Source organism: Rhodnius prolixus, unplaced genomic scaffold (genome assembly GCF_049639745.1).
Source record: "Rhodnius prolixus isolate KJV_2025 unplaced genomic scaffold, Rpr scaffold_1, whole genome shotgun sequence".
Lineage (NCBI taxonomy): Eukaryota > Metazoa > Arthropoda > Insecta > Hemiptera > Reduviidae > Rhodnius > Rhodnius prolixus.
Genome location: NW_027411581.1, coordinates 55,231,657 through 55,256,876, shown reverse-complemented (window position 1 = coordinate 55,256,876; position 25,220 = coordinate 55,231,657). Strand labels below are relative to the sequence as shown.

Sequence of the window (25,220 nt, the reverse complement as noted above, 5' to 3'; positions counted from 1 at the left end):
ATTGAGAATTTGGACAACCGTCTATTAAAATAAAATAATACAATGTTAGAAATAGACACAGGTCAGTTTATACAATGTATATACAATAGAGCAATTACGGTTGGGGGAAAAGTGAAATATAAAATCATTATTAATTTTGATAGAATTTTCTTAATTTTGTTTCCAAACATTATATTTTTATGCCAAGCGTATAATATACACATTAGGTCGTCTATTTTTATATCCAGTAGGGAAAATAGGGAAAAGTACAAAATGTTCATTAGTTTTTCTAGAATTTTTTCAATTTCGGTTTCGAACATTGTATTTTCCGGACGACCGTGTATTATACTTATTAGGTCGGCTACTTTTGGGTCCAGTAGTTCAGAAAATAGGTAAAAATGTAAAATCTTCATTAGTTTTGCCGGAAGCTGTTTAATTTCGGTTTCTAACATTATATTTTTATGCCAAGCGAATATTAAACACACTAGGTCGGCTAGATTCGGAAGTAGAGGTTTAGAAATAAGAGAAAAATACAAAATCTTCATTAGAACCTCTAGTATTTCCATAATTTATGTTTCTAATATTGTACTTTAAAGCCAAGCGCATAATATACACATTAGGTCAGCAGGTTTTAGTTGTAGAGATTCATAAAAAAGGAAAAAATAAAAAACCAGTAGTTTGGGCTATTTGGAAAATACATTTAATTTATTATCTACGTATTTGACGAAATTTAGGTAATTTTTGGGAAATTCTCTTAGTTTGACTTCTGTATTTGAAGTCTTTAGAAATACAAAGCCTCCAAGAGTATTAAAATTATCTGATGTATGCAATCAAAATTATCTTTTAATCAAAATTTAAGTTAACAAAATTTTGGGACTTTAGAATGGAAATGCCAGATGAAAATAAACTCAAAATAGCAAATCTACATTGTTGTCATTCTTATTCTACTTACTGGAGGAGAAGGTAATAAATAAGAAGGTGTACAAAATATTTTTTTCAATTACTAAAATTCTCCATCAAACTTCGAATTTGTACGAAACGTTACTTCACTTTACCGATTGTTCAGCGAGTAGAACTTTTTATAGGAAGCTGGTCTAGAACCACTCTTTGAGTTCAATTTACAATAAAAAAAAATGTAATAAAAGGGAGCGTCTCACAATGAATTTTCCTGAATAAGAGTTCCCCAACAAATGCCAGGCTTCTTTTGAGTTGCAGAAGGAAAATTTCTGAAAACTGAAAGTGTTTTTCAGAAAATGAGCATTTACCTCGTTAATTTCTTAAAACTCGGAATTTTAGAAGGAATTCAACCTCCCCCAAAAGTCCGGGTTATTGAGTTCTTTGGTTTACTTGATCCTAATTGAATAATTAATTTATTAACAATGTTTTCCAAATTTTCAAGTTTTAGTGAAATATTGGTGAGTTATTTGCAATGTGCCTGACTCTTTTAGTACGACTTTTGTATTTAGTACTTTTTTTAAAAGTAAATGGTTTTTAATTTAATTAAACAAGTTTTATCACTAAATTATTGCAGAAACCATAAAAAAGTTGCTTATCAAGAATCACCCAACAACTTTCCTTGTTCTAGTTTTTAATCTACACTATAAATATCTTGAATAAGGCTTTAATTTTTGTTGGTTGCAATTTCTCTGTAAAATAATAACCTTCATAAATATAAATTATAAATGTTTTCTTTCAATTTAGTTGTTGGATCAACTTTACTAGTTCAGTTTTCATTATGCACAGAACTGATTGTAAACACAACCTGCGGTACGTTAATTGGCAGAGAATTTAAATCCAGAAATGGTCGTACTGTGGCAGCATTCAATGGTATTCCATTTGCAAAACCACCACTTGGGAAACTTAGATTCCAAGTAATTCTATTTTTTTCTTGTAGATATAAGTAAAAATTCATATATAAATTTACTACACTAAAAAACTTAGTTTAGTTTTTGTTTCCATCTACTTCAATTTGTAAAGCCAGACATTGTTACAGGATCCCCAGCCATCAGAACCATGGATCGGTGTGAGAGAAGCTTACAACTTTGGCAGTGTCTGTGTGCAGATTCCGTACGGTTATCCTCCTGTAAACACTACCAAGATGGGCAATGAAGACTGTCTCTACCTATCTGTTTGCAGTCCTAATGTAAACTATTAATAACAAATCTTATTTAATGTACGACTTGTCTTCCTAATCATACCCTCTTTTTTCAAGCTTCAAGCTCTTGCATTCTCCAACTAACCCTGTGCCAACTTTCTCCTTTTTTTGTAAACCCAACCTCTCCCTTTGGAACTCTAATGAACTCTGCTGGTGGATTCAGGGGCAGTCTGAAGGCAGGAAGTCCAGTTAATATTCTAGGAGGAGAAAAATCTATGAAAATCTTTTTTGAGGGAAAGTATGATTCTCCTATTTCCGGCTATTAGCTTGACGCCTTCTTGTTCAACACAATTACTTCCTCCCAGCGCCTATCGCACTTCTTAAATTCCTTATCTCAGAAAGTTCTGCAATTTCTACTTTAAGGCTTCGTGTATTCATTTATTTGCACTTCCCCTTTAACAATAATTTTCCGGTGATTCCCAAAGGGTAGCAAACCACAGGTGTGGAACCATTGTGGTAGAGCAAGTCACTTAGTGGTAATGAATGAAAAAATATTTTTTACAATGTAATTTCAAATTATGATTGGTCACCATTGCAACTTTATTATCTCATATAAAATAGAACATTGTTTTTTTTTTAAATTATATTGAATTGCACAAGTATGGCTTGGATGTGAGTTTAGCTCAAATTTGCAAAAAAAAAAAAGTGGGATTTTCAAATTAACTGGAATGATTCAGACTATTTTCGGGTTGTAAAATAATTTATCACTAAATTGTGTGTAGGAATTTATTTGATCTATGATTTCTATGTATTTATCTAGTTAAATCCAACAAGTCAACTACCTGTCCTGGTGTATTTTCATGGAGGCCCATTCTATTCTGGCTCTGGTGAAGTTGATAAATCGCCAGAATATGTTTTAGATTATGACCTAGTAGTGGTTATGCCAAACTTCAGACTTGGTGTGCTTGGTAAGTAATTCAATTTTGAATTCCACTAGCTTACAGTTATAGCATACAAACTTTTTAGTTTTCTCGCCAGGAGTTGGGCTAATGATTTATTTGGTATAAGAATGTTAACAATAATAAATTTTTTCTTGGTTAGTAATTTAATTTGTATTTATCTCTGCGCTTTTATCAGTGGGTATATTTTTATAGCAAACTGTAATTACTCCAAAATAGCTTGCTTTTGTGGTATTGAACAGATGAGTTTCTTTTAGTGATGATTATGAAAAGAATATTCAATATGGGTAATTGACCTCTATCCAGAACAGTTTCTATTGACACTAAAGAAAGTAAATTTAATGCCTATTTTTACAGGCATGCTTTACGTCTAACTACCAATTAGATTTTGTAGACGGAGGCGACTAATTGACATTTCGTATTGCAACATATATATAGTTCTGATGGATTTTACCTACGTTTAAAAAGAAAAATTCTACATTGTGCCTGCAGCCTATTAGAAGAGCTTAAGACCAAAGAAAAAGCTTACCATGATTTAATGCATCGTTTTTATGAGAAACCATAGTAAAATTAGTTAAAGATTGGCATAGCGAGAATGTCAGATCTTACATCTTTCATATAAAGAGGGGAGAGAACTTATTCAGGAACAAAAAGAGTATAAGAGGGATATGGAAATTAAAATAGATCTACGGCATATAGAAATGTGCTAAATCTAATAGACATTAGTAATAATGGAATGCTGCATCGTAGAATAAAGAAGGCTAGGACAAGCTGATGAATGAGACTTACTTATAAGTCAACGGCATCCGCCCAGATAGTTAAAGTCATTTCAACAAATATAACATATTTAGTGAAAATATAACATAAAGATGTACCAATAAAGTAAAGAGAAATACAATAATAAATATAAGTAGAATCATAATAGATCTTAGTAAAATAATTTATTTGAAAATTTTGTCTAGTATTCCTCACCATGGAAGATGATATCATGCCAGGTAATATAGCACTAAAAGATCAAGTTATGGCGCTAGTCTGGATACAGAATAATATTGCTAATTTCGGTGGAGATCCCAACCAAGTGACCCTGTTAGGTGACACTGCTGGAGCTGCCAGTGTTAGTTATCATATGTACTCACCGATGAGCAGAGGTATGTTGAGTTTTGAGTTTATCTATTTTTAACTCTTTTCCTAATAAGACTTATTTACTTCAATATTGTTTTATTTAAAAAAATATATTTATTTATTTATTCTTTTTTTTTTTAACATAGTTCCTAAAGAGGGTCGTGAAATCAATAATAGTTACAAATTAATAAATCCTAGCGCACTCTACCGTTTTACGTTTTTATTAGTAATTTAATTTGGGTCAATTAGTTTCTCATACTCCTCAGCGAAAAGTATTGCGTTGGTGCATATTTTCAATTTTTAATTTTCGCCATTTTTTTGGATATATTTATCTGAGTTTCCCTGAGTTCGCAAAAATCGTACGCATTGTTCTATTGTTTGTGTGCTTCTGTTACTCAAAAATGTAAACTCATAGGAAATTCAGTAAGTTTCCAGTACTGGAAGTACTACTTCACGGAATTAATTTTTTAGTTTGATATTTTCTCGAAACCCCTCCCACAGTTCTCTTTAAAGTTGGCATATTTATTGCATTCACTTAGTATTATATCTATTAGAAAAAGTTGGTAGGTACGATTAAGGTTTCTTTTTAGAGAAGAGGATATTTAGGTTTTGCACTTTAGTGTCATTTCAGTAAATATCTCTCTTTTAATTTTAGTAATAACAAAATACGTAATAGAAACTCTGAATTTGAAAAAAAAATCTTCAAACCGAAAGTGTCACAATATGGGATAAATATGTAGTTCTATTAGGCGATTTTTTTTTTTCGAAAATGGTTCCAATATTTGGTTTAATCTTTCAATACACACACCGTACATTTATTTTTATCAGGAAACAGTTTAACGGATTCTTAGGGAGAGATTAAGCACTCCTTTAAAGCACCGTGTATTGCACGCTTCATTGCTTATGGGTAATTAAGACAATAGAGTGATTGGAGGAATGTTAGTCTTTAAAAATGTATGCAACAGCTCTGTGGTTAGAGCTCTGGATTCCCACGCTGACATTGCGGGCTCTAGATCCTGTTTCCTATTCCTAGATTTTCTCTTCCTTTGAGCCTCTTACATATCACTTTGCGGTGTCGAACATTTCTGCCTGTAATGAGAGAACACTGTCGTAAGTTAGGAGAGAGCATAACAGTAGTAAAAACCTCCACATCATGCAACACTCAAGGAGCCCTTGTGATGCTAGCAGTCACACCATACAGTTCTGTGTTTATCAAGTATATGGAGCTTAAAACATTATTTCTGAATTTGTACATCTGCGTTAGATTAAAAAAAAAATTATTAATTATAAATGACTCCTATAAAATTGCTAAAATTTTTCCATTCTAAAACTTAACAGCCTCTTCCACTCAAAACTGAACGTAATCTATCCGTAGAGTGAAACTAGCAATTTTTTTTTTTTTTTTTAAGGTTTATTTCATAGAGCAATCAGTCAGTCAGGAACTGCTCTCTCACCCTGGGCAAACGTACCTCTTGGAATAGCCCGAAGAAGAGCAATAAAGATGGCACAGTTGTTCCACTGCCCTACAGAATCTTCTCAGTTAATCTTGGACTGCCTGGGGACTAAAAATGCTTATGAACTGACAGAATCATACTTTTTGGTGAAAATATTATTTTATGTAAAAAATAAAAAAACAGCAAAAATAAAACAATATAATATAATTATCTCTAATTGAAATTTATAATTAATGAAGAATAATGTTTACATTAAATGATTCTCTGAGTTTTCTTTTCTGAGAGAAATTCTGACGCTTTTTAATTTTTTTTTTTTTCAGATATTTCGAATTGACCCATTCATAATTTTTAATGGAATATTTGATATAAATGCAGCCAATCCATTTCTGCCATTTAATCCCCATGACGCTGAGCCAGCTCCAATTCCTTGGATTGCAGGCATTACCAGTTTGGAAGGCTTGATTCGAACAGCAGGTAAATAACCAAACTATGTAAAAATGCCCTACCTTTTTCATTTACAGCAAATCACTTTCCTCCCATCCGTTTCGAAAGTATTGGTAATTTTTATTGGATTAAAATGGGTATGAATTCGGCAGAGAGAGAAAAATAAATTTATATTGAAAATTATAAAATGTTTTCTGTTGTCGGTTATTGTTTGAAAAAAAAAAACATGTTTGCAAGTTTTTCACTTTTATGAAACAAGCAAACAAAGGAAAAATTAATTCAGAGTTGTGAAAAAAAATTTATGTATCCAAGTATAACCAAAAGCAGTGGTTGAACAGTATGTTTCTCGCATTTCTTTTTTTAGTCAACTTGTTCAGGCCGCCCAAAGGCAAACGGGATAAGCACACCCAGCTTGGCACTTCCTAGGACCCATGCTTAAAAGATGTTTTTGGTGATTTAAATTTAAGAAAATTGTATTTAGTTCTCAGCTAATTTCTTACCTAATGTACCATACGCTTAAAGTAAATGGAAGTAATTAACATAGCAACAAAGTTTTGGATCTGGCAATGAAATAAGGTGAAAAAACAGCCTTAAAGAGAATTGATAGAACGAATAGAAATATTTTGCGTTTTATATTATAAAAGTCTCGCAACTTCTGAAATACAGTTTGCAAACATCACTGTTACTAAAAAAATTTGCTCCCTTAAAAGTACGATTTCCTCATAGGTAGGGTTCAGTGTTCGGAGGGTTAAATTTGTTGTAGTGCTTCAAAGTAAGTTTATAAAATCTTCCCAAACCTGCAGATCCACTTTACCGAACATTTTTCACTTTGTGAAATTTTTTTTTTAAATGTATTCAACTATTTTCTCTAAACTTTCTAAGTTATATATAAAAAAATTCTTTTAATTGACTAAATAATTCAGGGTAAATTCGTTATTTAGCATTCTGCGGTACACTAAGTCACACGATCCTACGAGCATACGAGCATGTAGTTAGAGAAATCTTTGGGTACTCACACCAGATTTCTTTAATCCAATTGCTTTTCATTTTTTCAATTCATTATTTTCAAAATTTAAATTTTGTATGAGAAATCATGCAAAATTCTATTGCCAATTCTCTTATTTATTTATTAAAATTTCAGTATTCGTACGAGAACCAGAAACTCTTATCGTATATGATCGAAACTTCGACCAAATAGCGCCAGTGTCATTATTTTATGATAATACAGCTCCGAATCCGGAAGAAGTAACAAAAGAAATAAGAGAATACTATTTTGATGGCCAGCCTATTACCATGTCATTATTCCAAAATTTAACTGATGTATGTAGGGCAGTTGTTATTTCCAAAATTTTATTTACTTTAAATATAAAATAAAAGTAATAAATGGCTTGAATTCTGCAGTTGTATTCTGATAGGATGCTTATTTGGCCAGTCATTGAAACATTACAAAAGCATTCAGACCCACATTATTTGTATTATTTTGATTACCTTGGTGAATACAGTTATCAGGAGATATTTGCTGGTAGAAGAGTTTTACAAGGTAAGAATTACACAATAATCTATTCACTTTATATTATAATGTTTTCAGTGATGTCAATAAGGTTCATTTTAAGTAGTACCATCTCATCAATATTGAAAAAAGGCTGTGTCAATTAAATGATAATTTAACTCAACTGGATGATGAAAAGAGCTCTAGAGAAAATCGAAAGGGAGAGGTGGCCGAAAAACAGGCAAAATAATATTTTTTTTAAATTAAATTTTGAGGCAGTAAAGAACTTTCACTTTTCATTCATCAGGTAATTAATTAGGATTTTTTTTAAGTATCCTTAATGCAACAGGAAAAAAATATTTATCAAAAACTTTCTAATGAGGAAAATTAAGTTTCAAAAAATGGAAGAAGGAAAAATTAACATTCAACCATTGGGCCAAGTATTTATTTCCTTCATAATCTAATCGGTCTCTCCCGATCAAACACTGCCAAAGAAAACAATCACTTTTATTTCAATAATGTTTGTAAAAATATCTTTCTATTTGATAGTTTTGATTAATGTGACGACAAATTGTCAATACTGCTGAGCTTAATTCAAGTTTATTGAGCTGGAATCGTTCAGTATCCATCATTGAGGTAGATGTGCAAAGAAAGTGAATGTTTTTGCAGATTCCTTGCTCATTTATAATAGAAGAGATGTTGAGTGACGTAAATGTCAGTGAACCCTCTTAGAGCCCTTTTAAGAAGAAGCTTGCCCCAAGCGCTTGGTTTTCTGGAAGAATCAAGTTTCGAGCTGAAAAAATTGTCCAATTATCATCCCTTTCTTTTATTTTACTTCTAAATTTTCTAATTTCTATCATAATTTTTCTTTTAACATAAGTTCTTGCATACTCCCAAGTATTGTCACTAACTATAGCTTCTCTATTTTTTTTAACTAGATCATTTTCTTTATTTGCCCAGTAACCATTTTTAATCTCGATCTTCTCTCCCAAGTATTCGTTTATCTATTATCTTTAGTTTTGCCAAATTTGTAAACCAGCTTCAGCTTTCTCTTTAAGACTTTGCTATTAGAATCTCATTACTATTAGGTATTTAGTGCTACGAACTTTAGGTCCAATTATTTAAAATGAAGATAAAATTTACCAATTAATTTTTATTCTGATTATGTATTTACAAGTAAATTATTACTATATAGGTAGCGCTGATATTGACGATACAATCTACATTTGGAATATCAAAAATCCATTCGTAGTTGGAGTACCGACATCAACTCAGGATCTATATATATCAAATTTATTAGTTAAATTATTTTACAACTTCGCCAGTTCGGGGTAATTATCGTTTCCATTTTATAATCTATGTTTTTCATTGTCCATTTTGTATTAATGTTAGGATTAAAAGTTACTTGTTTTACAGAGAACCTACATCTTCAGGAATTGATTTTAACTGGCCACAATGGGATTGCAAACAGCAGAACTTTATCAATATTGCAAATAATGGAGTTACTCTTGATAGTTCACTTTTACAAAATAGAATGCAATTTTGGGCGCAACTAACATTTAGAGATAATGTGGATGGGAATTAAGAAAATTGGGAGAAAGTGTATTTAAAGTGTAATTAAAAAATAATAAATCTAAGGGCAAAATAATATACATATATGTTATCTCCTGTTTCTTTTTAACCACGTTTTTTACCCTCATTCTTTCAGTTGGTGAGCCATCACTTGCATCTAAACGCACCAAAACCATCGTACGGGTGCCTGGCCAATGCGAAAGATTTCATTCCTTTGTTGTAATAAATCTTTACAACATATTCATTTTATGGAAAGTAAATATACAAAGAAAATTCGCATTTATAATTATAATATTTGATTCAAGAGAAAGACTTATAGATGTTCTTAGCACATATCTATTTATATACATATAACGAAATAAGAGCCAAAAACTTTTATCATAAAACATTGAAAAACGGACGTTTCTCAGTTTTTCAAGTAAAATAGTAATTTTCACCTTCAGCGGACAGTTCATTCGTTCTGGGTACTTGCTACAACAAATTGAAACAAATCATTGTATAGTTTTGTGATGACCGCTGAAATATAAAACATTTTCAGGAAATTCGCATTTTCTTATTCATCATCTTCAATATTAGAGAATTTTAGAATATACGAGAACAACAGAATTTTAATCCTTGTTTATCATAGTTAAGTGTCGTAAAATTACTTAGAAGTCGCATTCATTTCATGTGAAATTTCGAAAGTTTACGAGCATACAATCGTAGCATCACAATATTTTCTTTACTTAGTAATAGAGAAGTACAAAAGCAAAAGCTTTTTTACTTAGTAATAGAGAAGTATAAAAGCAAAAGCTTTTTTACTTAGTAATAGAGAAGTACACAAGCAAAAGCTTTTTTACTTAGTAATAGAGAAGTATAAAAGCAAAAGCTTTTTTACTTAGTAATAGAGAAGTATAAAAGCAAAAGCTTTTTTACTTAGTAATAGAGAAGTACAAAAGCAAAAGCTATTTTAAAAACCAGGTTATATACTTTTAATTATGTTTGTTTTATCTGATATTAATATTAATTATTTATATCTCTGCTAAATAATCATCAAGGGGAAATAAAACAGAGATAAAAAATGAACTTATCACAAAATTAAGTGATATGTTACCCCAATGACACGTGCTTGTTTTAGCGTTGAATTTATCTTCGTAAAATAATTTACTTATTTCTGTTAATTAAAATTTCTAAAATAATAACAGTCACATATTTTTTCCCAGCAGAGTATCGTACTTTACTCTGTCATAACATGCATTTAAGCATAAATATACATTCATACCGCGTAATCATAGAATTAATTTTTCTCGTTCAGTTTGTACAATGTAGTGAACTTACTGTTAACACAACATGTGGATTGTTAAAGGGTACAGAATTTAAATCCAGAAATGGTCGTGTTGTTATTGCATTTCACGGAATTCCATTTGCAAAACCGCCTGTTGGTAAACTAAGATTTCAGGTGTGTATAGTCACCAAAAATATGACCCCTCTTAGACGAAATAATATTGATTTATGTTTCCTAAATTCGTTGTAGTTTTTATGTGCGATTTATATAATTTTTACATCAATGATTTTTTAATGTAAATTTCATAATTACTCGCTACATCTATTTACTATTGGCTACAAACATAGAAATAATGAAATATATTTGGTGAACAAACAATTGTTTAATCTGTAAAGGGATTAGCTGAGTGATTGTCCTGAATCCCCCGCGGGGAATTCGGCATGTTTCCTGCAAGTGGACAATTTTTTTCTTCCTCATACCCTAACGGGTGTTACAGGAACCTCAGCCGCCAGAGCCGTGGTCTGGTATTAGAGAAGGATACAATTTTGGTAGTGTCTGTGTACAAATACCATTTGTTTATCCAGCAACCAACACCACCAAGATTGGCAATGAAGACTGTCTTTATTTATCTGTCTACAGTCCTAATGTAAGTGCCTTTAAATAAATGATCATATAAATAATTAACATAAATAAAAGCTATGATTTATGCAAAAAAAATTAGGAATTTTTCTGTTTTGATTCTAGGTGAAACCAAAAGATCTGTTACCAGTGCTAGTTTACTTACATTATGGTGCATTTTTTTTTGGATCTGGTGAAATTGATAAATCGCCAGAATATTTTCTGGACCATGATCTTATTGTGGTGATGCCCAATTATAGGCTAGGTGTTCTTGGTATGGAATTATAAAATTCACATTTAATAATTTCTTGAGATAATGATATCAAAAAACAACAGAGCTGTTAAATGAAAATTTTTCAGTTATAATACGTATGCCTGGTTGCGCAGGAGACAGTTGAGGTTTGGTTACGTTCAGACCGTCTTTACCTGGGGTAGCCATATTTTTGTGCCTATTTCCTCGTTTCGTATCTTTATTGATTGATAGTAAAATATCTTCATCCTAATTCTCTTGTCAACAACCCTCCTCTCCTCCCCATCCAAACTATCCTCCTCGCTTGAAGCGGAAGTGGCCTCCAGACATATTAAGTCACTGAGAAAGAGTTTCACCACTAGGTGATTGCTCTTACAAGACCTTCTATTGAACTGAGCAAGCAAGATTTAATTTATTTGATACAAAATTTGTTGTAGTTGTAAATATTTCTAATAAATTTTTAAAAAAAAGCCACTAAGAAAATTTAATTTGGATGCTAAATTTCCGCCGTTACAGCGCCTACTAATGGGAACATGATTAAATTAAGGAAAACAGAAAATTAATTATAAAAACCATAAAGTCTCATTTTCTTTGGGTCTGAAACTAAGTTTAATTTTCCTAAGAAACAAGTGGAGATCTCGCCTTTCGGAAATATGAGACGATTTCCTCTGTAAAATATCTCGTATCCAAATATAACTCACAATTACCTCACTTATTCGACCAAGATTTCACTGGCAGGTAACGCTAACCTCTCGTAAATAAAACTAACTGAGCTCTCATAATGTGATACAATATATTTAAAAACGGAAAAAATAAAAAACTGTGAAAAAAAAAAATCTTCAAGATAAAGATGTTACTTTAATTAGAAGTTCGAAGGGTTCCTATGGAGGGTGTATACTCCTCCAATCCTTGCAACTTCCCTGGTTCACAAGAGAAATCCCTTGAGTACGAGGAGCCTTCAATTAGGGGTAACCATTCCTTGGAACCAGTTTCCTTGCAATGCGGCCCAGGGTGGATACATCTAGCATCTACACCTGGTTACATATTCAGTCAATCGTTTCTGAAGTAGTAGTGGACAAAAATAAGTATTTAGCGAGTAGTAAACCATTTGTTTTTTAAGAGATAAAGGCGAGGGGAATAAATAATCAGCTGGCAAAATTTAGTTTATAAGGTCGAAAACAATATTTTTTAAAAAAATCATGATAACCCAAATGTATCAAAATTTGCATGACTATTTGTAGTAAATATAAATAAATAAATTTATAACATTTTTTAGAAAATGTTCGTTGAAATGAACATTTAAAATATTAGAGTCCTCTAAGTTCTTGGAAAAATTCAAGAAAATATAATTAATATAATAAGAAAAGTCATACAACTGTATATTTTTTATTTTTATTTTTTAATTAATTTTTGTTTCGCTGTAGAAAAAAAAATTAATTAATGGACCCATTTTTCAATATGTACTACCAGGGTTTCTCACTATGGAAGACGATGTAATGCCAGCTAATTTAGGAATGAAAGATCAAGTTATGGCATTAAAATGGATCCAGGACAATATTGTTAATTTTGGAGGAGATCCGAACCAAGTGACTCTGATAGGTGACAGTTCTGGAGGTGCAAGTGCTCATTACCATATGTTCTCTCCGATGAGCAGAGGTATGAGATTTACTGTGCCTTTAGAGCAACACTTCAAATGAATTTAGTTGTGTTAACACACGGTCGGTATACTGTGAAAGGTTACAAAGAGATTTTAGGCGAAATTATGATACTTCAAATTGAAACTAAATACCTAAATTCACCCCGTTATTGGGTCATTATTTTCTTCTATACATGACCCTTTACCTGCCTTTACGATCAAATTTATATCACTATTCTTGCATCAGTTACATTAAGTCTGTAGTTCTTAATTTCTGACTTAATTTCAATGTTAACTGCGAACATCTAGGAATATTGGAAATAATGTAGATCCCATAAGGTGAGGCGATACTGTCATTGGACTTTGCTATCTTAGCAGGTAATATTACTATTTTACTTATTCGCTTTTTTTGTCTGTAGAAACTACAAAACAAAACAGGATCGTTTTATAAAATATCTGCAGTAACAATATTAAGTGTACTTTCAACCTCTAAACGAGAAATTTATTTAGATAGTATTTTAATTTAATCCTCAATTAGTCAGTTCTTTTAAAGATCACTATGTTCAACCACAGAATATACTGTGAAGTAGCATTATAAATTCAAGCTGGAGCGATACGTTCTGATTCCATCACTCTTCAAGAAAGTAATTTCAAATTAGTCTCGCTCATCGTATTATAAGAATGCTGGTTTTCTCTGATTTCACCACTGGATAGGCAACATGGTGTTGGTGTACATTAATCTATTTCCATTATTGTCCAGGTTTATTTCATAGAGCTATCAGCCAGTCAGTTACTGTTCTCGGCGGATGGGTGAACACTCTTCCAGGTTTAGCTCGTAGTAGAGCTATAAAGATGGCACAACTATTTAATTGTTCTACAGAATCATCCAAAGAGGTCTTAGATTGTTTAAGAACTAAAAATGTTTTTGAATTGACTGAATCCAACAGCAAGTTCGAGGTAAAAAGTATTAGTTCTGTTTTAGTAAAGTTTTTTTTCTTAGGTAAAAATTAACATAAAAATCACTTAAATTTAGTGAATGCTTAGTCAAACTCTACTTCACATCACTCACTTTAAATTTACACTAAATACTTGACTGTTCTTACATAAACACTTCCATGAATGACACTAAAGTTCTTAAGTTACAGTGGATTTGCCATTCCTATGAAATATGAAGCCTGTACTTAATAACAATGTAATTTAATCTGAATTAAAAGTCATTAATTCTTAATTTATAAAGTCTGATTTTTTGATCGTTGAAGTCGCGGGAATTTCGTAACTTCAGACAGCTTAATAAACTCCAAAGCCTAATTCTGATATTTTACTGTTTAAATTCACTTCCGCTTAAATTTAATTTATCTTGCAGCTATTTCAAGAAGATCCTGTTGCAGTATTTGTTCCCACTTTTTGTGAAAATTCATCTAATCCATTTCTGCCGCTTAACCCGTTCAACGCTGAACCAGCCCCTATTCCATGGATTGTAAGTCTCTGTAGTCTGGAAGGCTCTGTCAGAACTGCTGGTAATATTACTTCTAGATTATTTCTTTCTTAACCCTTTTACAACAACACGGTTGTACATGGTAAGAACGATGTTATTTATCTGTCACAGTGGTATGAATAGTGTAATCTGTAACGAGAAGTTCGAAGTTTGGCTGTTCACTGTGCACTGCAAAAGGCCCCGGGAATCAATCTCCTCGAATTTTGATCACCTAAATAAAAAAAAAAAAATTGACCACACTAGCCGTACTCAACCCGATACTGTTATGTGTTGTGGCAGTGCCTCCTCTACAGATTGCATTATTCTTCCTTGCGCTATTTTTTACCACACACAATAAGCAATTCTTCTTCACAAATACTAAAAGCAAATCGTCTTCATATTTAGTGTGAACAAATTGATCACCATTTATAATACTGTTGAACATGTAGTTACATAAAATCTGTGAAACAAAAGATTTGTGAAACTTTTTTCCAATCTTCAATGAAATAATTTCCTTTCTTGACTGCGCAAATCACACTTTTAGTCTCATAGATCGAGACTGATTGCCATCTAACAATTTAGGATAAAGAACTCAATAATTTTTGCAGAATAAGCAGTACTGTAGATGGTTTAGACTATTCATTAAACTGATTTTGAAAAATATTAATCATCTTTATGAAGGTTTGGTTTTCGAAAGGTTGTTATTGGATTATCCTTGCGAATATTGAGGAACAACAATTTTGTAGGCACCTTTCTTCTTTTTTTTATACCTACGTTTCGGCAGATTTAAACTGTTTTACCAGTTATGATGATGTAGTTGAGTACATAACTCTAAAGAAGGCAGCAAATTTGCCGAAAAGTTGGTTTAAAAAAAATATTGTCTACAAAATTTTATTGACCGCTCTTCAATATTTCCAAGGATAATTAATAATCTTAAAGATCAGGCTGCGAATTGCTACAAACGTTTGCAACATTTTTATTAATAATAATTATGTAATGGAATAAAATCGAATTATTCATTACTTTACGCAGACTGTAAAGGGCGATTGGAGGTTGGAATGAAGCGGCAGTTCATCAAATCTCGTACAAATATATTAGCCTGTCATCTTAAAAGCTTATCACTAGTCTAAACGAACCCCTAAATGAAAAATGAAAGCGGTTTAACTTTATACCAGTTTTATAAATATTTTCATTTTAAATTTTAACATATTGTACTGAATATTACTTAAATATATACAGGATTTGTAACAAACCCAGATGATCTCACCGAATTTGACAACAAATTCCATTATGCTGCACCAATAGCACTTCTTTATGATAATACCTCAACGAATCCTGAAGAAGTCACTCAAAAGATTAGAGAATTCTACTTTGATAGCCAACCAATTACGATGAAATTGTTGAGAAATTTAACCGATGTAAGCTATAATATTTTATTTTTGTAATTTTTGTATTCAACACTTGCTAGTGTAAAATGAAATAATTCTGCTGTACATATTTCATATTTTACAGATGTTTACTGATGGAATGTTTACTTGGCCAACAGTTGAAGCACTGCAAAAGCATAAAGGTCCACATTACTTATACTATTTCGATTATCTCGGTGAATATACTTTTCAAGTCTTATTTGCTGGCAAAAGATTTTTAACAGGTAAAATTACTAAGTAAAATAGAAATTAAAACAAATAGTTATGAATACATGACTCTTAAAACAGGGTGAACATGAGCCATTTAAATAAAACGAGAATTTTCTAATAAAAAGTTTAGGTAAATTCCGCCTACACCCCGCTTAAACATGCCTACAACCATAGGAATTAACATTAAGTCAAAACTTGACTGAAACATCGGATCCGCTTTTCAAATTGCTACAGTTAAAAATAATAATAAATAAATAAATAAATACTAAAAAGCTGCCTCTGACAAATAGCTAAAGTACTACTAGAAGCACAGACTAGAACAATGTTTGCCCAAACTTTTTTGACTTTTCAACCAAGCCAAGCTTGAGTAGCTAAAAAGTAAATTAGAAAAAAGAAGAAGAATCTTCTGTTACTTACAAATGATCTATGAGCTGATCTATGAGCCAAAATAAATAGATTTGAAAAGTTTTCTTCTAATATAATAGCCTATTTCTACCAAATGAGTATACGTTGATTTCAATCGCCTAAACTGAGAGGGGAACTATTGACGTCTGCAAGTAATAAAATACATAAAAGAGGGAGTATGTCGCGTGGCGAAATTTATCGTAATATATCTCATTTAACTACAGATAAGCTTAGTATTTGCAAGCCCTATGCTCACAAGCAGTACTCAAGTTGCTCCATAGGTTGCTCGTGACACTACAACTATCCAGCCACAGTAATCTCATTCCTGCCATACACTAGCAATAGAATTGAACTAAGCTTGACTCTTCATCATTATTAAATTGATGATACTGATGTTTTAAAAGCAGGTGTCAATTTATATTAATTTTTTAGTTCGTGCTAAAACCTCTGATTTGGAATTACACATTTCTAACTTTTTTTATTTTTTAATTCTAACTTCTTCTTCCATTAGTTTAGGCTTATAGTATTTTCGCGAGGAACCTACCTACTGTTTGTAAAGTTGACAAGAATGAATGCACCTATATAATGTTGAACGTTCCCGCAACGTAACGCACATGATTACTGCGTGATTTTACAGCATAGAACATTGAGCGAATATAGTTCGAATAATACGTTCTGACGTATTTATTTATTATTATTATTAATTCTTTACAAAAACATGGTTTCTTGAAAGCATGAATAAATAACTGAAAAAACTAAACAATGAATATTAAAAACAGGACAAAATTAATTAATCATTAATTGTAAAAAAACTAATCAGAATGAATAGTGGTACAAAAATAGCAATATAAAGGTAAAGAAATATATCCTACTGTATATCTAACAATTCTAACATTAGTTCCTAAAACTGAAAGCAGCCGCTGAAAATTAATATAGCTAAATCTATTGTTAATGCGCTAATAATATTTTTAGCGTGCCTATTAGCGATTGAGATTTATACAGCAAACAATTAATGTCACATCCATAATTATTGTATAGGTAGCGCACATATGGATGATGCACTCTATATTTGGAGAAATAGGAATCCAATCGAAATTCCAGCGCCTTCAACAAGTCAAGATTTATATATTTCAAAATTATTAGTTAAATTATTCTACAATTTCGCCAGTTTGGGGTTAGTATTGACTCGAGCAGGGGATTCCTGATAAGAATTCTTGCTCTTAAATAAAGAATGTTTATTGATTTTTTTTTTGTGGGAATTTATTAATCTATTTGTTTACAGGGAACCGACTCCGTCAGGTTTTGATTTCAATTGGCCACAGTGGGATAACCAACAGCAGAACTTCATCAATATTGGAAACAGTGGAGTCACCATTAACAGTACACTTTTGCCAGACAGAGTACAATTTTGGTCACAACTTAACTATAGAGATAAAGTGGATTCACAATGTGGATGTAAAAACATTTTAGTGTAATTTAGAGAGTTGATAAGAGGTATTAATCTTCTTGGGTTCTTGGTTTTTTGTGAATTAGTTATCTGATAAATTATGAAGAAAAATATATTTCTCTAGGCTTGGTATCTTAAAAGTTAACTTTTTCTTAACATATTAGCTTCCATTGTGCGTGCAATTGATCGGAAAACATACTAGATTTGGGATATAGTTTATCGATAAAAATAGATATTTTTCTACATTTAATTGGTAGCTTGATTTCTTTTTTATAAATGCAAATGTTTTTACAATATTAAGTCTTGTATTGACGCTATCAAAAATAAAAATTGAGGATATGTAAAGAAAATATCAGTTTCTTAAAATAAAATATTAAAAAAATCAGAAAGTTCACTCTACCCTTGTAACTAAACATTTTTTTATGACAAGAAAAATTTGTATAATGGAGGTAGGTCGCACAAAAGGTTGTTTCTTTCAAAGGTAGAGGAAGTAAGTAGTCGAGGTTTTATAAGAGACAAATGTATCGGTACTCCTAAAAAATATATTGAACGTAAATAGAAATTTCAATTCCGACGAGACAGTTGTCCAGATAAGTGTAACTAGAGAACATAAGAAGCAAGAAAAGTTGGCTAAGATTCAATGCGATCGTATCTTAAAAGAATGCGATTTTTTTTTTAACTCAAAACATCTACGAAGAAAGCGAAGTTAGTCAAATTTCTATATTCGAATTACCTGTGAAATAGGCTCTGAAAGAAAACAAAAAAATTGATTAAATAATTTTAGTTTTCATAGTTTATTGCAACTCTTATAACAATTAGAATTAGCTCATTAGATAAAACCCGGAAAAACAATAGTGTGACACCAAATATAATGTACCACAAGCAGTTGGTGATCAAGCCGTAAATGAACACAAATCATCATCAATTTACGTTTACAAAATTAATAATTACGAACAGTTAAACTAAGATCTCAAAGCTCTAAGAGAATTCCTAGGGTGATTTACTTAAATAGTACGTCAAATACTTATGGGACCAGTAAGGTCTGGTGAACCTTTAGAGATGTTCCTTCATCACTTGAGCATGTTATTAGTCTCGCGTTCTCTCTAGTATGCATTGTCGCTGTGTAATAAACACACTTCAACCAACCTTACAACTTTTTTTTATATCTTCAGATAAGATAGTTGCTCTTAACAATCGTTTTGAACTTCACTTTGCTGAAACTTCTACTTACTTTCTACTCACCGAGAGCTCTCAACAATATCAATTTTTAAGAGAAACTGAACGCAGGAAAAGCTTCAGGTACTGAAGTACGATAATGTTACTAACAAATTCGATGAAAACACAATTGCAGAAACACCATTTAAGAAAATAACATAGAAAATAAAAACTGCACATTTTTGATTCTAATAGTTGGCTGATTTAGCAAAATCTTAGTGTCTGAAACCACAGGTGTAGAAGTTTAGCTTGCTGCAATTTTTTCGCAGTGGATATTTTGTTTACGCACTACTAGTAATAGCAACTAGTATTTTGATACTGCGATACTGACATTAAGCCCCGTCTGGAAAAAAAAACATGCGATTACTTTACTTTCTAATTTTTAAACTTTCCTCCGACAGTTGGGTGCAAATAAGGACCTCGTTATGGTAAACATATTTTCGTTAACGAATCAAATGTACTAACAAGAATATTATCAAACTATGTTTCCACGGGCAGTGCACAGAGGAGCGATGGTTATTAACATAAATTATATTTTCAAAGTAATACGTTTCAATTGTTATTTACCAATCTTATCTAAAATAATTAAGGAGTAGTCTCAATTTATATCAGTAGTGTCTGATATAATTATCAACTATGATTCCTTTCTTTTACTGTATCTAATATCAGGAAAAATTAAGTTTTAGGTCATTGTCTACTTTCCTAGTTTAAATGAACAGTGTAAGAAAGAAAATTTCTCTTTCACTCACACCTTGCATTGATCACTCCTGAAGAGTATATATCTTAAAACAGACATCATGATTTCTTTCAGTCTAATTATTAAATTAATTTTACTGGTACAATTTACACAATGCAATCAACTAACTGTAAACACAACTTATGGAGTGTTGAGAGGAAGAGAATTTACTTCAAGAAATGGTAGAATTGTTGCAGCATTCCACGGTATTCCTTTTGCAAAACCACCTCTTGGTGAACTTCGATTTCAGGTGAAAATTAATGTTAAACAATATTTTAAAATTCTTTGCATTTTTTCCTTCTTTAATAAAAATATGGTTTTGAGCTAATTTGTGATTGAAAATAAGGTTTTGTGTTAGTTTTAATTTTTCCCTTTAAAAGGATCCCCAGCCACCAGAGCCATGGGTTGGTGTTAGAGAAGCGTACAATTTTGGCAGCGTCTGTGTACAGATACCATTCCTTTTCCTTCCAGTTGGCACGACGAAACTAGGCAATGAAGACTGTCTCTATCTATCCGTTTACAGTCCAAATGTAAGTATTAATAACAAATCTTATTTGTTTTATCAGTTGTCCTCTTATACAGCCTTGGCCAAAAGTATTAGGCACCTTTTAAATGAAAGTGTTTATTATGTTATGAAAACAATTAAAATAATTTTCTTTTTTATTTTGTCTAAGATAAATGTAAGGATGTCTGTCTCGCTGTAGGTCTTGCTCCCCACTCCACTGTGCTAGGGGCCTGTGTACACTCAGCCACGGCCCCCTCCTCCTTGCGTTCTCTATTCCATTTCCTTTACAACGAAGGTTTATACAACCAAATACAATGCTACCGACAGTTATTATAAACAGGTCAAATTTCAATTGTTGTACAATATTTCTTTGTTAGTGAATGTAGACAATATAAAGATACCGGGCTTGAAACATGTTTAAGTTTTAATTTTGTTGTTTAAAACATTATAAGAAGTGATTTGGGTAAGACAAGAGAAAAAAGGGAGGTTGAAAGAGGTCAAATAATAACATTATTGTCGGGGGAACTTTCACCCCCGAAAAAGTTGTAAAGAATACAGAATGTTAGTAAGTCAAGCCTAAGGGAAGAAGACAGAACAAAAACATCTGAATTAGCTAGCTCTTTTAATGTGTGCGTTGGAGGTGAAATTTCAGCTCGAACAGTTAGGAGAAGGTTAATAGCCGTAGGTCTGAAAGGGTGTATGGCAAGGAAAAAAGCACTTGCAGCCAGCCAAAAATAAACCAAAATATCTCTTCTGAGTAATAAGTATGAAAGACTGGTCTTCCGATAATTTGGGACATTATCCGGACCTAAATCTAATTGAGCATGTGTGGGGGTTTTCTTACTAGAGAGCTCAAAAGAGCTTTAAACATAAGAGCTCAAGAAAACAAGAATTAGCAAAAATTATTCAGCATGATTGGGATAAGAAATCGATGGAGATACGTTGCCGATCGGTGTAAAGTATGCCTAATCACATAAAAGCAGAGGGTGATCATAGCAATTATTGATAAAGTTGTAAAAGATTTAAAAATATACATCTTGTAACTTACTGTTTGTTAATTAACAGCTTTATTTGAAATTAACTGAAATTACGCAATACGCACCTACTTTTGGCTAAGGTAGTATGGCATCTACTCCCTTAAAGAATGAACTAAACTTTTTTTTTTCTAAGCTCTAAAGCTATGTATTACACATTTGAACTGAAATAGTGTTAATTAATGCAAGGCTAATCAACAATTTTTTTTATTGTTTTCAGATAAAACCAAAAAAGTTGTTACCAGTTCTGGTGTATTTAAATTATGGTGGATTTTTTTTGGGATCTGGTGAAATTGATAGGTCACCAGAATTTTTCTTAGATTACGACATTGTAGTGGTGATGCCAAATTATAGGCTGGGCGTGTTTGGTAGGTAAATTTAAACACAGTTTTGTTGATGAACTCTAGAAATGGAGGCAGGTATGAAATAAATTGTAGAAAAGGATCCAATAATTTTTCACACATTCATTTGATGGTATTTTGTAGGATTCCTCACGATGGAAGATGATATTATGCCTGGTAATATGGGATTGAAAGATCAAGTTATGGCGTTGGTTTGGGTAAAGATTAATATTGCTAATTTCGGTGGAGATCCGAACCAAGTGACTCTGATTGGCGAAAGTGCCGGAGGTGCATGTGTACACTATCACATGTACTCTCCAATGAGCAAAGGTTTGCAATTCTTACCTTATTTATTTTAAGATAAATAGAATTAATTTAGAATAGGTTTACTGTTTAGCGTTAGTTAATTTAGCTTACTTTCAGTGACTCTCCAAGTTTCGGGCAGAGTTACTGCTTATTGGGGTCAATGTTAGCATAAATATTTCTGTTGTTCAGGCTTATTCCACAGAGGTATCAGCCAGTCTGGGTCAGCTCTCACTAACTGGGTGAACTCACCACCAGGAATAGCACGCAGTAGAGCAATAAAGATGGGACAGATATTCAATTGCTCTACAGAATCTTCTGTAGAGATTTTGAACTGCTTGAGAAGTAAGAATGCATATGAACTCACTGAATCTTTCCAACAATTTAGGGTAAAATTATTATTTACCTTTACTTCCAGTCTTTCAGTCAAGTCAAAATCTTAAAAACAAATTATCTTTTAATTGTATTTTTCATAATTTGTAGATGTTTCAAGTCGACCCTGTATTAGTATTTCTTCCAATTTTTGACACAAATGCATCGAATCCATTTCTGCCGTTTAATCCGCACAATGTCGTGCCAGCACCAGTACCTTGGATTGTGAGTGTAGGCAGTTTGGAGGGCTTAGCCAGAACTGGAGGTAATTAATATTATGGTTTAATAACCATGGTTTAATTAATTCAAACTGTTGCTTATCTTCATTTACTACAGAATTACTGTTGATCCTATTTAAATTCTCTTTTCAGCATTCGTGCAAGCACCAGATTCCCTCACAGAATTTGATCAAAAATTCAATCAAGTAGCTCCGATATCGTTGTTTTTTGACAATACCGCATCGAATCCTAAACAAGTAGCTAAACATCTAAGAGAATTCTACTTTGGAGACCAGTCAATTTCGATGAAATTGTTTAGAAATTTAAGTATCGTAAGTGATAATTTGGTTTTTGTTTTCTTAGTATCTTTTTCTTACTGTGCAGTGTAAAATGGTTAGAATTAAATTTGTATTGTCTGCAGATGTATACTGATGGACTGTTTATTTGGCCAGTTGTAAAAGCCTTGCGAAAGCATCGAGGTCCTCATTACTTTTATTACTTCAATTATCTTGGTGAGAACAGTTATCAAGAATCGTTCGCTGGTGAAATAGTTTTAACAGGTAAATGTAACTTCTCAATACACGGGCTGCCTCTCACTTTAGGGACCGTTTCCTTTCATAACCGAGACATTGTTGGAATCACCAAGAAATAGCAGGGACTATTTGTTTTTATTTTGGTTCCTTGTCTTTTAAGCCTGCATCCAAACTTGATCTTACTGGGGAACTGTTGGGGAAGAACCAGATGTCTGTTAAGAGGGACCCTCCTCCACCTTCTGCCTCTAAAGCTTTCGCGCATGAAAGGTAGGGACTTTTAATTAGGATCAGGGGCACTTTTACTCTGTATATATATACTCGTCGAAATATACTAAAACATCTAGTGCTAGTAAAGACCTGTGTTTACAATCTACAGAATCTTTTTAAACAACCTCAGAATGAATCCAACGCTATCTACGCTTAGGAGCAGATTGGAGAACTACGTAGACCAAAACGCCTGTCTTTTCTCAATTAATGGCTAGTAAACTTTGATAAAATGCACTTGTTCCCAGAAATTTACAATTAAAAGATTCGAGCCTAATTCTTAATCATTTTTTAATATGCTGAAATTATTTATAGTTTTATTATTCTTTTTTAATATTTGAGCAGTTATTTGTTAAAGTGGTATAAATCCATTTTTCCATGTATCGAGATATTTAAGGTTTTGCATTTGAATTAATTTAAAAATATTCGTAAACCTTAATCTATTCAAGTGATGTTATTAACACTATACACGTTTTAAATTTTATTATGAAATAATAATTATTACAATTCTTCAAAAAAAAAAACTATAATTTTTAGGTCCAAATGGACTTATGCCACTTTTAAAAATAACATATTACAAGAAATAAAAACAGGAGTAAATATAAGTCCATATTTTTATAGACATTATAGCTTTACTGAAATGGGTTTTTATGTAAAAAGTCATAATTAAAATGAAGACATTTAAATACACGAATAACTAAGTTTATTTTTTTTTAATTTCAGTTATATTAAAAATATAAAAATGAAAATTACTTCGTTAAGATCTTTAAAGCAAAAAAAGATATTTTAAACTTATTTTTCTTTTACAGTTAGCACAATATCTGCTAGCGAGCAGCGTACACTGAAGTAGCAATAATCAAAAATAATTGCAATAAGAAAGTTGTTTTAATTATAATTATTAGAAATGGACTTATTCCACTTTCAAAAAAAATATTTTTGTGATAACATTTTATAGTCAAATTTCTTTTGTTGACTATAAAAAAAATCTTACTCCATTGAATGTATGACTATAAATATGGAAAGAATGTGTCTATATCTTACTGAAATTACCATTAACTCATTTTTTTAAAAATTGGACTAATACCACTTTCAAAAATAACAGCTCATTTTTTTCTTTTTCAACTAAATTTACCTATAGGTAGCGCCAATATGGATGATGCACTCTATGTTTGGAGAAATGAAAATCCATTTGAAATGCCAGCTCCGACATCGAGTCAAGATTTATATATATCAAATTTATTGTTAAAATTATTCTACAACTTCATCAGTTTGGGGTAAATCTTTAAATATACTTTTGATACATGTATTTTTTTTTTCGTTTTAAAGTGGACAGCATTACTTACTTAAAGTCAATCATTCACCTTACAGAGAACCGACTCCTTCAGGATTTGATTTTGATTGGCCACAGTGGAATGATCATGAGCAGAACTTTCTCAGCATTGAAAATAGTGGAGTAAACATTAACAGTACACTTTTCCCGGAACGAATGCAGTTTTGGGAGCAACTGAATTTTAGAGATAAAGTCGATGGAAATTGATGATTTTCTGAATAAAAAAGTTTCTTTGCCTTCATTATATTCACTAAAGAATGTTCTTATTTTAGTTTATGTTAAAGATTAATTTAAACGTTCTCCATCGAATTTTTTTATTTTTTTATTTTGTAGGAACCATCTCAACACTGAATACTCAACGCCTAACGCAATGTTAAAGACTCTTAAAGATTTTTTAGATACATAGCAGCACTCTTCCTTTACGTCAGATCTCTTCTTTGATCTATCCTAAATGAAAATTTAATTAGCCGGCAATCAATAATACTTACAATGCAATTTTTTCATAGACTAGGTTTCTAGAAGTC

The 25,220-nt window shown here is 31.7% G+C and overlaps 3 protein-coding genes across 3 annotated transcripts; all 3 read left to right on the top strand.

The window, feature by feature from the left end:
* The first annotated feature begins 42 nt into the window (after positions 1-42).
* LOC141448685 (juvenile hormone esterase-like) lies at positions 43-9,250 on the top strand. Its single transcript, XM_074117211.1, has 11 exons — positions 43-61; positions 1,681-1,850; positions 1,973-2,122; positions 2,895-3,042; positions 3,996-4,181; positions 5,565-5,755; positions 5,930-6,083; positions 7,195-7,373; positions 7,455-7,593; positions 8,738-8,873; positions 8,959-9,250. Exons 1-11 carry the CDS (start codon positions 43-45, stop codon positions 9,125-9,127), a joined length of 1,641 nt encoding a protein of 546 aa, XP_073973312.1. The 3' UTR covers positions 9,128-9,250.
* Positions 9,244-18,286, top strand: LOC141462374 (juvenile hormone esterase-like; the record flags this gene model as incomplete). Its single annotated transcript, XM_074144180.1, has 10 exons — positions 9,244-9,369; positions 10,875-11,024; positions 11,123-11,270; positions 12,717-12,902; positions 13,643-13,839; positions 14,246-14,399; positions 15,596-15,774; positions 15,869-16,007; positions 17,437-17,572; positions 17,681-18,286. Coding segments are annotated over 10 exons (1,608 nt in total), but the record flags the coding sequence as incomplete, so codon positions are not given.
* Positions 18,287-19,857: 1,571 nt separating this feature from the next.
* Positions 19,858-24,940, top strand: LOC141448679 (juvenile hormone esterase-like). Its single transcript, XM_074117198.1, has 10 exons — positions 19,858-20,046; positions 20,177-20,326; positions 21,556-21,703; positions 21,821-22,006; positions 22,172-22,368; positions 22,463-22,616; positions 22,723-22,901; positions 22,991-23,129; positions 24,505-24,640; positions 24,735-24,940. Exons 1-10 carry the CDS (start codon positions 19,858-19,860, stop codon positions 24,901-24,903), a joined length of 1,647 nt encoding a protein of 548 aa, XP_073973299.1. The 3' UTR covers positions 24,904-24,940.
* The last annotated feature ends 280 nt before the right edge of the window (positions 24,941-25,220 follow it).

What these genes read in the sequence shown, in the direction of transcription:
- LOC141448685 (XM_074117211.1), top strand. An exon ending in TGACAGAATCATACTTTTTG is followed by an intron (nt 5,756 to 5,929) that starts GTGAAAATATTA and finishes TTTTTTTTTCAG; the next exon opens with ATATTTCGAATTGACCCATT. An exon ending in TACAACTTCGCCAGTTCGGG is followed by an intron (nt 8,874 to 8,958) that starts GTAATTATCGTT and finishes CTTGTTTTACAG; the next exon opens with AGAACCTACATCTTCAGGAA.
- LOC141448679 (XM_074117198.1), top strand. Translation starts at nt 19,858, where the DNA reads ATGATTTCTTTCAGTCTAATTATTAAATTAATTTTACTGGTACAATTT. An exon ending in TTATAGGCTGGGCGTGTTTG is followed by an intron (nt 21,704 to 21,820) that starts GTAGGTAAATTT and finishes GGTATTTTGTAG; the next exon opens with GATTCCTCACGATGGAAGAT. An exon ending in TGGTGAAATAGTTTTAACAG is followed by an intron (nt 23,130 to 24,504) that starts GTAAATGTAACT and finishes ATTTACCTATAG; the next exon opens with GTAGCGCCAATATGGATGAT.